Source organism: Salvelinus namaycush, chromosome 29, assembly GCF_016432855.1.
Source record: "Salvelinus namaycush isolate Seneca chromosome 29, SaNama_1.0, whole genome shotgun sequence".
Classification (NCBI taxonomy): Eukaryota; Metazoa; Chordata; class Actinopteri; order Salmoniformes; family Salmonidae; genus Salvelinus; species Salvelinus namaycush.
Window position 1 is genome coordinate 13,443,254 of NC_052335.1, and position 13,998 is coordinate 13,457,251.

General features: G+C 42.6%; 1 protein-coding gene across 1 annotated transcript; it reads left to right on the forward strand.

Annotated features, from left to right (window-relative positions):
- The first annotated feature begins 985 nt into the window (after nt 1–985).
- LOC120024446 (zinc finger protein 239-like) lies at nt 986–13,716 on the forward strand. Its single transcript, XM_038968685.1, has 3 exons — nt 986–1,107; nt 10,577–11,479; nt 12,007–13,716. The coding sequence occupies exons 2-3, from the start codon at nt 11,218–11,220 to the stop codon at nt 12,888–12,890; spliced, it is 1,146 nt and encodes a 381-aa protein (XP_038824613.1). The 5' UTR covers nt 986–1,107; nt 10,577–11,217; the 3' UTR covers nt 12,891–13,716.
- The last annotated feature ends 282 nt before the right edge of the window (nt 13,717–13,998 follow it).

Sequence of the window (13,998 nt, forward strand, 5' to 3'; positions counted from 1 at the left end):
ACCGTGTCTTTTTGACACAACTGCTGACAGCTACAGGGACATAAACACAAAAAATGCTGCTTGGAGACAAGTGTCCACGATAGTAGGATTGCCAGGTCAGTTTAGTAGTGAGCTTGTGCTAGATGTGGCTAGTTAGCGTTAGCTAGCTTTCGGCGGGGCTGGTCCCGGCCCAACAGCGCGATCAAGACCACCTTCCTCAACGTTGGTCTCATTGTTGAAAGAGCCTACTCTGCCTATCTTGACTATTTATTATTGCATTTCGCTCCAAAACTGCATTTTGGAGGGAAATTATATTATAGGCTCTCACAATTAATTTGAGGATGTCATCGAATAAATAATAAACTTGGCAAATAAATAAATAAAACATTTAAAGAAATTATGCAATCAAACTGTTTTTATGTAATCCCAAATTTTTACTGAATGTGTGCAAAAAAAAAATCTACATTCATATTTTGCTACTTTCTGTCAAGTCCACTCATACAATTTGATGCATACGTTCGATTTATCGAACGTATGCACCACACAGAACGCACTGCAACTGCCTCTGCAACGCAATGCTGCAAGGCAAATGCAGCGTTCCATTGGAAATGAATGTGCTTCTGGTGTATCGAAACGCAATGACGCAGTCGGTGTGTTCGAAGCGTTAGAGCTTCCTCGCGCGTGCACACTTTTTGTTCTGGTACCTCCTAAACACTGGCTGGATTTATCTGACTCGTCTTGTAACTGTGACAACGGGCAGCCTCTCCCCGCTTGGCTCGATGGCATATGTAGGGATTTTGCCAACACAGCCATATATGTACACAGTCATGTATCCTTAACCTTTTTTCAACTGACTATCTTATTTGTTCATTAAATCGGGCTTTATTCATATAATGCGTAATCCAAGAATGTCACGACTTAATTGACACGAGAAAACTCGAGAAAATAGCAACTCCACAAATCGCAATGACTACAATGAATGGCTAAATTACTTCCGGACACTAAGGTTCCGCGGAGCTCCTCCTCACAATTCTTTATATTAGCGACACCCATTCAGTAGATATTTCAGCATTTTTTAGTTATCATTTGTTCATGTACCAGATTGGAATGCAAAATTTGTTTGCTCAAGTAAGTAATGTTTCCTTCATTTGTGAGTAGTTTTACTTGTGTAACGTTAACAATTTAGCAAGCAAGCAAGCTAGCTAACGTTACTTGGCTAGCTTGCTAACGTTAGCTAGCTAGAAACATGAACAGTTGCTAGCTAACTCAATGGTAAGTGCGGTTAAGTTGGATAGTTAACCATCTGATTGTGTCCTTGCTAGACGAGTTATTTAGCTAACTAACTGGCTAACGTTAGGTTTGTTAGCTTGATATCGATGTTTTATTCGTTTTAAATCAATATAGGCCCGATGTAGTGTAGTGGTAAATAACTAATAGGTGGTAAACTCTGATTTTGTCGGTCGCGGTGAAACAGTAACACTTGCTGTACTTTTAATGCATTTTTCCGCAAAAGGTGTGTAAACTGTAGCGCAAAATATAAAGGTGAGTAAAGTGCTTTTACCCTCCACTACCACTGCATAGGCCAAGTATTGTATTTGCTGTTTTTCTTCTTCGGGACTGGGTTGGTGGATCGTATCCATTTTCATGGTGCATACACCGCCATCTACTGTACTGAAGTGTGAGGCCAGTTACGGCCTACCTACATTAAATTCTCTTCATTATTCCTGTTCCTAAAAGGAGAAGGGAAAAAATGCACCACCAACTAATCTTACACCTACACTATATATACAAAAGTGTGTGGTCACCCTGTCAAATTAGTGGATTCGGATATTTCAGCCACACCCGTTGCTGACAGGTGTATAAAATCGAGCACACAGCCATCAAATCAAATGTTATTTGTCACATACACATGGTTAGCAGATGTTAATGCGAGTGTAGCGAAATGCTTGTGCTTCTAGTTCCGACAATGCAGTAATAACCAACAAGTAATCTAACCTAACAATTCCACAACTACTACCTTATACACACAAGTGTAAAGTGATAAAGAATATGTACATGAAGATATATGAATGAGTGACGGTACAGAACGGCATAGGCAAGATGCAGTAGATGGTATAGAGTACAGTATATACATATGAGATGAGTAATGTAGGGTATATAAACATAAAGTGGCATAGTTTAAAGTGGCTAGTGATACATGTATTACATAAAGATGGCAAGATGCAGGAGATGATATAGAGTACAGTATATACATATACATATGAGATGAGTAATGTAGGGTATGTAAACATTATATTAAGTGACATTGTTTAAAGTGGCTAGTGATACATTTTTACATAATTTCCATCAATTCCCATTATTAAAGTGGCTGGAGTTGAGTCAGTTTGTTGGCAGCGGCCACTAAATGTTAGTGGTGGCTGTTTAACAGTCGGATGGCCTTGAGATAGAAGCTGTTTTTCAGTCTCTCGGTCCCTGCTTTGATGCACCTGTACTGACCTCGCCTTCTGGATGATAGCGGGGTGAACAGGCAGTGGCTCGGGTGGTTGTTGTCCTTGATGATCTTTATGGCCTTCCTGTGACATCGGGTGGTGTAGGTGTCCTGGAGGGCAGGTAATTTGCCCCCGGTGATGCGTTGTGCAGACCTCACTACCCTCTGGAGAGCCTTACGGTTGTGGGCGGAGCAGTTGCCGTACCAGGCGGTGATACAGCCCGACAGGATGCTCTCGATTGTGCATCTGTAGAAGTTTGTGAGTGCTTTTGGTGACAAGCCGAATTTCTTCAGCCTCCTGAGGTTGAAGAGGCGCTGCTGCTCCTTCTTCACAACGCTGTCTGTGTGGGTGGACCAATTCAGTTTGTCCGTGATGTGTACACTGAGGAACTTAAAACTTTACACCTTCTCCACTACTGTCTCGTCGATGTGGATAGGGGGGTGCTCCCTCTATGCAATCTCCATGGACAAACATTGGCAGTAGAATGGCCTTACTGAAGAGCTCAGTGACATTCAACGTGGCATCGTCATAGGATGCCACCTTTCCAACAAGTCAGTTCATCAAATTTCTGCCCTGCTAGAGCTGCCTCGTTCAGCTGTAACTGCTGTTATTGTGGATTGGAAAGGTCTAGGTGCAACAACGGCTCAGCCGCGAAGTGGTAGGCCACACAAGCGCACTGAACGGGACCGCCAAGTGTTGAAGCGCATAGTGCATAAAAATCTGTCCTCTGTCCTCACTACTGAGTTCCAAACTGCCTCTGGAAGCAACGTCAGCACAATAACTGTTCATCGGGAGCTTCATGAAATGGGTTTCCATGGCCGAACAGCCTAAAATCGCTATTCGCCATGCCAAGCATCAGCTGGAATGGTGTAAAGCTCGCCGCCATTTGACTCTGGAGCAGTGGAAATGCTTTCTCTGGAGTAAATTAATCACGCTCTACCATCTGGCAGTCCAACGGACAAATCTGGGTTTGGCAGATGCCAGGAGAACACTACCTGCCTGAATGCATAGTGCCAACTGTAAAGTTGGGTGGAGGAGGAATAATGGTCTGGGGCTGTTTTTCATGGTTTGGGCTAGACCCTTTAGTTCTAGTGAAGGGAAATCTTAATGGTACAGCATACAATGAAATTCTAGACGATTCTGTGCTTCCAACTTTGTGGCAACAGTTTGGGGAAGGCCCTTTCCTGTTTCAGCATGACAATGCCCCCGTACACAAAGCGAGGTCCGTACAGAAATGGTTTATCGAGACCGGTGTGGAAGAACTTGACTGGCCTTCACAGAGCCCTGACCTCAGCCAGGCCTAATTGCCCAACATTAGTGCCCGACCTCACTAATGGTCTTGTGGCTGACTGGAAGCAAGTCCCCGCAGTAATGTTCCAACATCTAGTGGAACGCCTTCCCAGAAGAGTAGAGGCTGTTATAGTAGCAAAGGGGGGGACCAACTCCATTTTAATGCCCATGATTTTGGAATGAGATGTTTGACGAGCAGGTGTCAACCTATTTTTGGTCAGGTAGTGTGTTTACCACTATTTCATGAAAATATAAATCGCCACCCCATTAACTCTTCTGCAGTAAAATCTCATACACCCAGGTACTTCTCTGCAGTTGCCACCTACACTCATTAAAAACCCACTACCCCATTACACTACTTTGACCCTATCTGCTCCTGCCCATGCCAACAGCCTGGGAGGATGGGACACCACCCCTCAACACATCCCGTAACACTTCTGAAGTCAAATCTCATATACCCAAATACTTCTCTGCAGCTGCCACCACATCTATTTTCTGTGATTTACGCTCCGTTTCTGCAGTACAGTTGATAACCATTGCTATGACATCTAAGAAGCCAACCTTACTGAAGCATAACTCACTCCTTACCCTATCCCTCTGTACTGGCACAGATCTACTACTCACAGGGATCCTCTCGGAAGCCCTCACCCTTGATCCAGCCTCAGCATGCGACACCCTCTGCACTACTTTGACTCTGTCCACTTAAATCTTCCTGTCTTGCACCGGACACTTCCGATCTCCAGCAACATGAGCACCCCTACAATTGACGCAACTTTATCCACCTAAACTACACAATCCTCTATCCCATGCCCTCCAGCACACTTCCCACATCTCCCTCCTACACACTGCTGCAAGATGGCCATAAACGTTGCACCTGAAACACCTCAGTGGATTCGGCACAAAAGCTCTAACAGTATAACTGATATATCCTAACATTTCTTTGTCTGGTAGAGACTCAACTCAAAAGGACTGACAATGACTGTTTCACCACGCTACCCACCGGGTCTGCGTCGTACCAAACAGCGGGCATCACAAACAACAAGAATTTTCAACTTCAATTGTACCACCTCCACACTTAATGCTACCCCATAAATCACTTCTTTCAATGGTGCCCTGTTCCTAAGAGCAAAGCAAGAAACAGATCTTGACCCAAGTTATGTGACACGGAGTGCTTTCGCCCTCTAGTCAGAAGAAACACAAACAAATATCACAAGTCCACTACAGGTTACCTTCACAGATTCAACTTTTCTCAAATCCTTTCTCACCCACCATGAAACCACAAATGGTTCCGCCAAAAGGCAAGGGATCCACTTCCTCCCAAAATTCCACTCCTACTGGTCCAGATTCTTCTTTATCATGTCTGACACCATTCTTCCTCAACACACATCTTCCCACTACACTCGGCTCTTCTCACTGTTCATAACCATGTCTATACCTCGCCCTTGCCGCGCCTTCATCCTCTACATTGCTTGCAAAGAACGCACTGATGGCGTTTCTCCTAAACACAACTTCTGTTCCTTAGCCCACTTTACAATTCTGTCTACGTCTACTCTCTCCTTCAACAATTTTCACTGCCTCCGCATAGGAGACCTGCTCGACAGCCCTGATCCTCACTACTTTGACCTCCTTCACCCTTCTCTGGAACATGATTCCCATCACAATTGCAGCATTGTGCATCCTCAGACTCAAACTGATATTCCGTCTGCAAATACTTGACACATGGTCAAACTTTTTAAAAATTATATTGTATTGGTTTTTGTACGTATACAACTTCATATACAGTACAGAAAGCCTTTCCTCCTTTCCATTCACAGTACGTGTTAATCAACTAGCCCCAACTATTCCCGGCATGTTATCCCTAAACCATGAAGTCTCGATCCAGTGAGACACCAGATATGACACCTTTCTTCGGTGCCTTACTCTGAAAATCATAACTCTCCACCTCGTACATTGAAAGTTTATAGCGCCACAGAGCTTTCTCCTTTTGCTTATTCGATACACATGAAACACCAACATACTGCTCCTGGTCAATCTGACCGACTCCACCTTTCACAATTCTTCCTTCACTGTCTTCGTAACTGCAAACGGGTCTCCCAAATAAAAATCCTTATTCATGAAGAGTACTCCAACCAGAAACTGCGATTCAATTCCAATTTCAGCTTTTTTATAGCTCCATTCTTATTACCATCGTTCAGTTATTCTTACCAACTTAACTAGCGCCAACAGAATCAAACATTGCATCCCCTTCCACCATTAAACAACCTGCCAAATTCAAGCTCATCAGAGATTTGGATATAATGATGATACCTACAGTACCAGTCAAAAGTTTGGACACACCTACTCATTCAAGGGTTTTTCTTTATTTTTACTATTTTCTACATTGTAGAGGAATAGTGAAGACTTCAACACTAGGAAAAAACACACCGGAATCATGTAGTAACCAAAAAAGTGTTACTCAAAGCCACCTTATTGCCTTGACAGCTTTGCACACTCTTGGCATTCTCTCAACCAGCTTCAATAGGTATTCACCTGGAATGCATTTCGATTAACATGTGTGCCTTGTTAATTTGTGGAATTTCTTCCCTTCTAAATGCGTTTGAGCCAATCAGTTGTTGTGACAAGGTTTGGGGTTGTATACAGAAGATAACCTTATTTGATAAAAGACCAAGTCCATATTTTGACAAGAACAGCTCCAAATAAGCAAAGAAACAACAGTCCATCATTAGTTTAAGACATGAAGGTCAGTCAATCCGGAAAATTTCAAGAACTTTGAAAGTTTCTTCAAGTGCAGTCGCAAAAACCATCAAGTGCTATGATGAAACTGGTTCTCATGAGGACCGCCACAGGAAAGGAAGACCCAGAGTTACCTCTCCTGCAGAGGATAAGTTCATTAGAGTTACCAGCCTCAGAAATTGTAGCCCAAATAAATGCTTCAGAGTTCAAGTAACAGACACGTCTCAGAGGAGACTGCGTGAATCAGGCCTTCCTGGTCGTATTGCTGCAAAGAAACCACTAAAAGGGCACCAATAATAAGAAGAGACTTGCTTGGGCCAAGAAACATGAGCAATGGACTTTAGACTAGTGGAAATCTGTCCTTTGGTCTGATGAGTCCAAATTTGAGATTTTGGTTCCAACCACTGTGTCTTTGTGAGATGCAGAGTAGGTGAACGGATGATCTGTGTATGTGTGGTTCCCACCGTGAAGCATGGAGGAGGAGGTGTGGGGGTGCTTTGCTGGTGACACTGTCAGTGATTTTATTTAGAATTCAAGGCACACGTAACCAGCATGGCTTCCACGGCATTCTGCAGCGATACACCATCCCATCTGGTTTGTGCTTAGTGGGACTATCATTTGTTTTTCAACAGGACAATGACACAACACACCTCCAGGCTGTGTAAGGGCTATTTGACCAAGAAGGAGAGTGATGGAGTGCTGCATCAGATGACCTGGCCTCCACAATCACCTGACCTCAACCCAATTGAGATGGTCTAGAATGAGTTGGACCACAGAGTGAAGGAAAAGCAGCCAACAAGTGCTCAGCATATGTGGGAACTCCTTCAAGACTGTTGGAAAAGTATTCCTGGTGAATCTGGTTGAGAGAATGCCAAGAGTGTGCAAAGCTGTCGTCAAGGCAAAGGGTGGCTACTTTGAAGAATGTAAATATAAAATATATTTGGATTTGTTTAACACTTTTTTTGGTTACTACATGATTACATATGTGTTATTTCATTGTTTTGATGTCTTCACTATTCTACGATGTAGAAAATAGTAAAAATAAAGAATGAGTAGGTGTGTCCAAACTTTTGACTGGTACTGTATGTCTCCACTCTAACAATGGGATTCGTTGTCCACAGAGCGGAATGGTGGGCTGTCAAGCTCCCGCCTCTTCCTATTTGGATTGGTGGATACATTTAGTTATTTTAATACTTTTTTGAATATTCGATGAGGGGTGTTGACATCAACCACCTATATTCAATGGAAAGATGCTATGCTACTAGCTTGGTCATGAATATGCATAGCCATCTCAAGGCAACGCCGATATAGTACTTTTCTCTCAAAGTTGTCGGGATGTCACGTGTCCTACTTATATCAGTACAATCGTCAGCTGGTCCTCCTCAACACTTAACGCCACTCCAGTTATCATTTCTTTCAACGGCGCCCTGTTCCGGAGAGCAAAGCATGTCACAGGTCTTGTCCCGAGGCATGTGGTGTGGAGCGCCCGCTCCCTGGATGGAAGACACACAAAAAATAATCACAAGTCGGCTTCCCGAATGGCGCAGTGGTCTAAGGCACTGCATCGCAGTGCTAGCTGTGACACTAGAGATTCTGGTTTGAGTCCAGGCTCTGTCGCAGCCGGGAGACCCATGGGGCGGTGCACAATTGGCCCAGTGTCATCTGGGTTCGGTTGGGGGTTTGGCCAGCAGGGATGCCCTTGTCCCATCGCGCACTAGCGACGCCTGTGGCTGGCCGGGCGCATTGCACGCTGACACGGTCGCCAGGTGTACTGTGTCTCCTCCAACACATTGGTGCGGCTGGCTTCCGGTTTAAGTATGCATTGTTTCAACAAGCAGTGTGGCTTGGTTGGGTTGTGTTTCGGAGGACGCATGGCTCTCAACATTCGCCTCTCCTGAGTCCGTACGGGAGTTGCAGCGATGAGACAAGACTGTAACTACCAATTGGTACCACAAAATTGATGGGAAAAAGGGGTAGAAAAAAATATAACTAAAATAATAATAATCACAAGTCCACTTCGAGTTACTTTCACCGACTCAACATTCCCCAACCTCTTCTCCACCCACCCTGACACCACATGGATCAGCCAGAAGGCAAGGATCCATTCTCTCAAAAAATCTCACTCCCACTGAGCCAGAATCAGAATCATCCTAGTCATTATCCTGATGAGGCTTGAACTCGGTGGTCTTCCCCACATATCCCACCGCAGGTAATTCCTCCTCACTCTCACCAGGTTTGTTTTCTGAGCTACCGAAAACATGTTTTTTGATCTTATTATTTTTGTACTTTGACGCCAATCTTTCTCACCACACCGCTTCCCTCTACACTCAGCTCCTTTCCTTCTTCTCCACGCTCTTTCCGCTCCTTCATCTGCTGTAATAGCAAATGGTTCTTGTATTTTGAATATGACCATATTCCTCCACTCCGGAAACCTTTTATCCTTCTCATCCTCTCGTTGTAGCTAGCTAGCTGCTCCTTCTTTTATGGTATATTAGCGTTCACACTTTAATGTGCATGCCTGCACCTACTGTCTGGGATGGAAACAGGATTCCCAAAAAACTGAACCAATGTGAGTTCATATATTCATACAAACTACCAAAAGAAATAAACAAAACTAAATCAAACTACTTTTCTGTTAAAAATAAAACGGATAACTAGGTCTCCATTCCGTCCGACATTGTTTCAACTTCTTCTGTGTTCTAGTCCTTAGAATCACTCTCTTCTATAGTATAGCGTACCACAGTATGAGTCATAATACCCATAAACCTAGCGGTAAAACATGGAAATGGTTCCAATAGTTTTTCCGCCATTCATTTTTCCCATAGTGGTTTTTAAAAACACTTAAAATAAGGGCTGTGCTCCGTGTAGGCTTACCCTGGCGTGACGTTTAGATACCTTGTACTAGAGAGATTTACACAATTGACTTTCATTAACATATTCGGCTGTATTTAACACCCAAAAAGGAAATGATATTTAGCTGCTAATGTAGCTATCATAAACAACTTCAAATGGCATGATGATCTAGATAAGACTGCCGAATCAGGGCAAAGGTAAGAATCTATGGATTAACTATCTAATGTTAGCTAAATGTAGTAATGAATAGATTAGCTACATTTCTTTGAATTGACAATTCTGTGAACTGTCTTACGCAAGTTTTAAATTGACACAATACCTGTTAACAAAGTTGTCAGATGACTTACAGGAGCTTGCAGGGATTTGTAGTCTTGCATGATGTCTACTTTGATGCTAAGTAGCATTTTCAAATTTGGAGTAAATAGAGCTGAATATATTGATAAAATGTACCTTGTCTGAGAGAGATTTACATGGTTATCAAAACGTCAAGCCAGGGTAAGCCTACACTAAACAGTCCTTATTTTAAGTGTTTCTAAAATCCCCTATGGAAAAAATGAATGGTGGAAAAACGATTGGAACCATTTCCTTGTTTTGACCGCTAGGTTTTGTGGGTATTATGACAACTCCACTGTGGGGCTCTATTATGGCGGTCCCCAAACGCAGGTTTTAGGTACATGCCACCACCTACTGTATGGGGTGAAAACTGGGGAACTTTAACGCAGAAAAACACAGGAGAAAGGGTGAAGGGAAAAAAACACTCATATTATTGCAACAGTGCTTGATAATGTAGCCTAGCTTGTGAGCTTTGTCACACCTGGAAGTTAAACTAGGGGGAACAAAGGGTTGTCACTAGTTACCACAGCCACTATATTGTAAAAGTTCATGAACAGTTTTTCACCATTTGGTCTTCATTTAAGGGTAGGGTTAGTCATAAGGTTAGCAGTGTGGTTAAAGAAAAGGGCGATACCTAGTCAGTTGCACAACTGAATGCATTCAACCGAAATGTGTCTTCCGCATTTAACCCAACCCCACTGAATCAGAGACCATAAGCTTGGCACCTAAGGTTAGGGTTAGGTTTCAAATCAATTGAATATCAATTGTAGAAATAGGTGGGGTTTAGCCATTTGTGGCTGTGGTAAATAGTGATGGCCAGAACAGTGTCCAATATCTTGAAATGTCTTTGCTTGCTTACACTCTGATAAACAATGCCAACTGTTATGTCTTCTGCCTAGGTGGTGTCCACTGTCCGTCCAGTGCATCAGGGGGAGTTTTAATTGCTGGTGCAACCTATATAGTGGTCTGATGCATTGCCGAAACGTCCAGACTGGAACCAAACAATGGACAGAGTAGGCTGCCCTGCACGGGTGTCACACCAGTCCTTGAGGGCAGCTGCAGTGTCTGTGGGTTTTCCTTTCTCCATTGCACTTAACTGATCAGCCAATGTTATTGATTTGAGGCCAATGTACACCAGTGATGTACTATATTAGTTAATGTGCAACATCCTGAACTTTACAGATAGAAATGGAATGAAAAGACTCTAGACGATTCCCATTTCTAGATGACAGACAAAATGTATACTGCATAAAACATTTGTATCTGAGCATACGGTAATGTTGCAGCTGAACGGGGCCCTGTTCTAAATTAGACACTGACTAAAAGGGAAAAAGGAATACCTGAATTGTGTTCATTAGCGCGTACTGTAGAAAAACATTTTAAAATAGGAAACACAAACAAGCTTATTGAACAACATTTCACTCCGTTTTGCGTCACTGTCTTCCATTGCGTGCCTACTGAACATGATCCAGCAGACACTGCGGCAGCCCTCCAGGTATTGAGCCCAGCTGTACAGGCATTAGCCCTGCAGGGTTTTAGTATGGCTTCAGAGAAGATGGATGATTGCAGTGGGACACTGGGGCTGAATGTTTACGTCAAAGAGGAGGAGGAAGAGGTGCAGGTGGAGGATTTCGCAATGAAGGACAAGGAGGCATTCACAGTGAAGGAGGAAGAGGAGGAGGAAGCTTTCACAGTGAAGGAAGAGGTGTTGACTTTCACATTTAAAAAAGAAGAGGAAGAGGTTTCAACAGTGAAAGAAGAAGAGGACGAGGTTATCACAGTGAAAATTGAGGAGGGTGGAGGTAAGAATTGCACAAGTAGTCCTAAGCGATGGCTTGAAAACGACATTTCAACTCTTCAGTAGGACTGGAAGTGTTGTTTAAAAAGGCATTATGACGTTCTTCATTTAAGTTCTTAAGGGGATGTTCCACTCAAAATACAATTTAGCATAATTCTAAACACAACTTGGCTGTTGATTCCCCAAGACAATACTTTTTTTTGTATTTAGTTCTCTTATATTGACATGATTTTGTTGAGTCAGTATTGCCATAGAGCTCCATTCAATTTAATTCAGAACATTTGTCAACGCCAAACACGTGTCTGCATTAGAACGTGTCTGCATTAGATTTGAAAAAAGTAACTATTGCTAGAGAAATTCTGTACTTGCTTCAGCTGCTAAAAATGCTAAATGCTAACTGGAAAAGGGAGAAGTGGTAAGGAGCTGACAACTGTTGTTATAACGCCTTCTAGCAAATATGTTATTTTATTTATTATTTTATGCTGATTCTACATTTTTTACTTATTTACAAAATGATTCTCATCCTCACAGGAGAGAGGCCTAGCCCCAGCACCGAGACTAAATGGGGCTCAAAGAGTGGAAAAAGTTTGATACAGGAACTGGACTGGCGAGCTCCTGTGGAGAAACCTCACTGCTGTTCCCAGTGTGGCAAAACATTCTCAGAGTCCGGAAACCTGAAGCAGCACATGCGGACGCACAGCGGAGAGAGACCTTACCACTGCTCCAAATGCGGGAAACGCTTCATACAATTGGGACACTTCAACAGCCACCAGCGCACGCACACGCAGGAGAAACCGTTCAGTTGCGGTGAGTGCGGGAAGAGTTTCTCTCAGAGAATCAATTTGAAGAAACACCAGCTCACACACTCCGGTGAGAGGCCTTTCCTGTGCTCTGACTGCGGGAAGAGTTTCTCTTCATCTACCAACCTAAAAAGACACCAGAGCACGCACAGCAATGAAAAGCCTTTCCAGTGCACCAACTGTGAGAAAAGTTTCACTCATATACACCACTTGACACGTCATCAGACCGTACACACGGGGGAGAAACCTTACACTTGCTCTGACTGTGGGAGGAGTTTCTCCCTCCAGGGGACTTTAAAGAAACACCAGCGCACACACACCGGAGAGAAACCGTACCAGTGCTTGCTCTGCGGGAAGAATTTCTCTCTTTCGGTGGCACTGAAGAGACACCAGCTCATGCACACGGGAGAGAAACCGTACCAATGCTCTCAGTGCGGGAAGAGTTTCACCCAAAAGGGACAGTTAACTCAACACCAGGGCACACATGAACTAGAAAAGCCTTACCCCTGCTCCCAGTGTGGGAAAAGTTACTCCTCAGCCCCCTCGTTAAAAGCACATCAGAGGACTCACAAAGAGTCAACGTCACTCGTAATGACAGCACATTTCAGAAAGTAAATTATTGAACTGGTTGTCTCTGATTGGGATTGATAGCCTACATTTGAAACTATAGATTGTGCCTTAAATGCTTTGTCACGTTCATGTTCAAACAAAACTCTTAGTCCCAATTTCATTTTCTCCCTGAAATGTTCACTTGCACACTCCTTACAGATTTAAAAGGAATGGACTGGTTTGCATTCAGTACCACAGAACGGTGAGCAACCTTGAATTCAATGGAAACGGCACTTAAAAACTTTGGGCCAATTGCAACCATCGATGGCCACCAGATTATCGCCAGCTGATCTTTAGTTAAACCAGTAATTGGCACTAAAATCACCTACACAGCTGATCTCAATTGCAACCATTATTGGACACCAATTACCTCTCCCTAAAGTGGATGTTGGGCTTTACTCTTAGTTCTGCTTTTAAGACTATGTTGCCCTCTTGGGTATTATCAGAACAATTTAATCCAGTTTTTTTAGCAGATTCAAGGTGATTTTAATCAATTTGATAATCATTCCATACATCTCAAATAAAGTATTTAATTTCCTTGTTTTCCACAGCAAATCTTCTATTGCAGTGTAGCCTACCCTACACATTTTATGATTGGAAAAATCATGGTGTAGGGTAAATTTATTTCCATTTTATGTAATCCATTAATGATTTAACTTGTCTAAATAAAATATGGCATTTTTTTCCATCAAGAGAGGTGAAGAACATTTTCCTGAACTGTAGGATACACATTTGAAACTGTATTGTAGGCTATTTTTTTATAAAATTATCTTGTATTGTATTTGGAAGTCGTTATCTTAATTTAATTAAAGTGCTTCATTTTATATTGATATTTAAATTGTTTATCATGTGTTGCCACAGTCCATATCACTTTTATTTACAATATGGTAATTAATTAAGTTGGTCTTCAATAACTTTATTTCTTAGAGTCGCCTCAATGGAGGCATAATTTGGCTTAAATGTGTTTTGACAGGCTACATTTCCAGTCAAATCTTTATTTCAGTATTAATATGTCATTCTTCTATTGATCTATTTCCTATTTTCATTTCGTTCTTCCTGATAGGATATATTACTTCATTGGGACGGAAGTAGTGAACGCAGACAATGACCATTT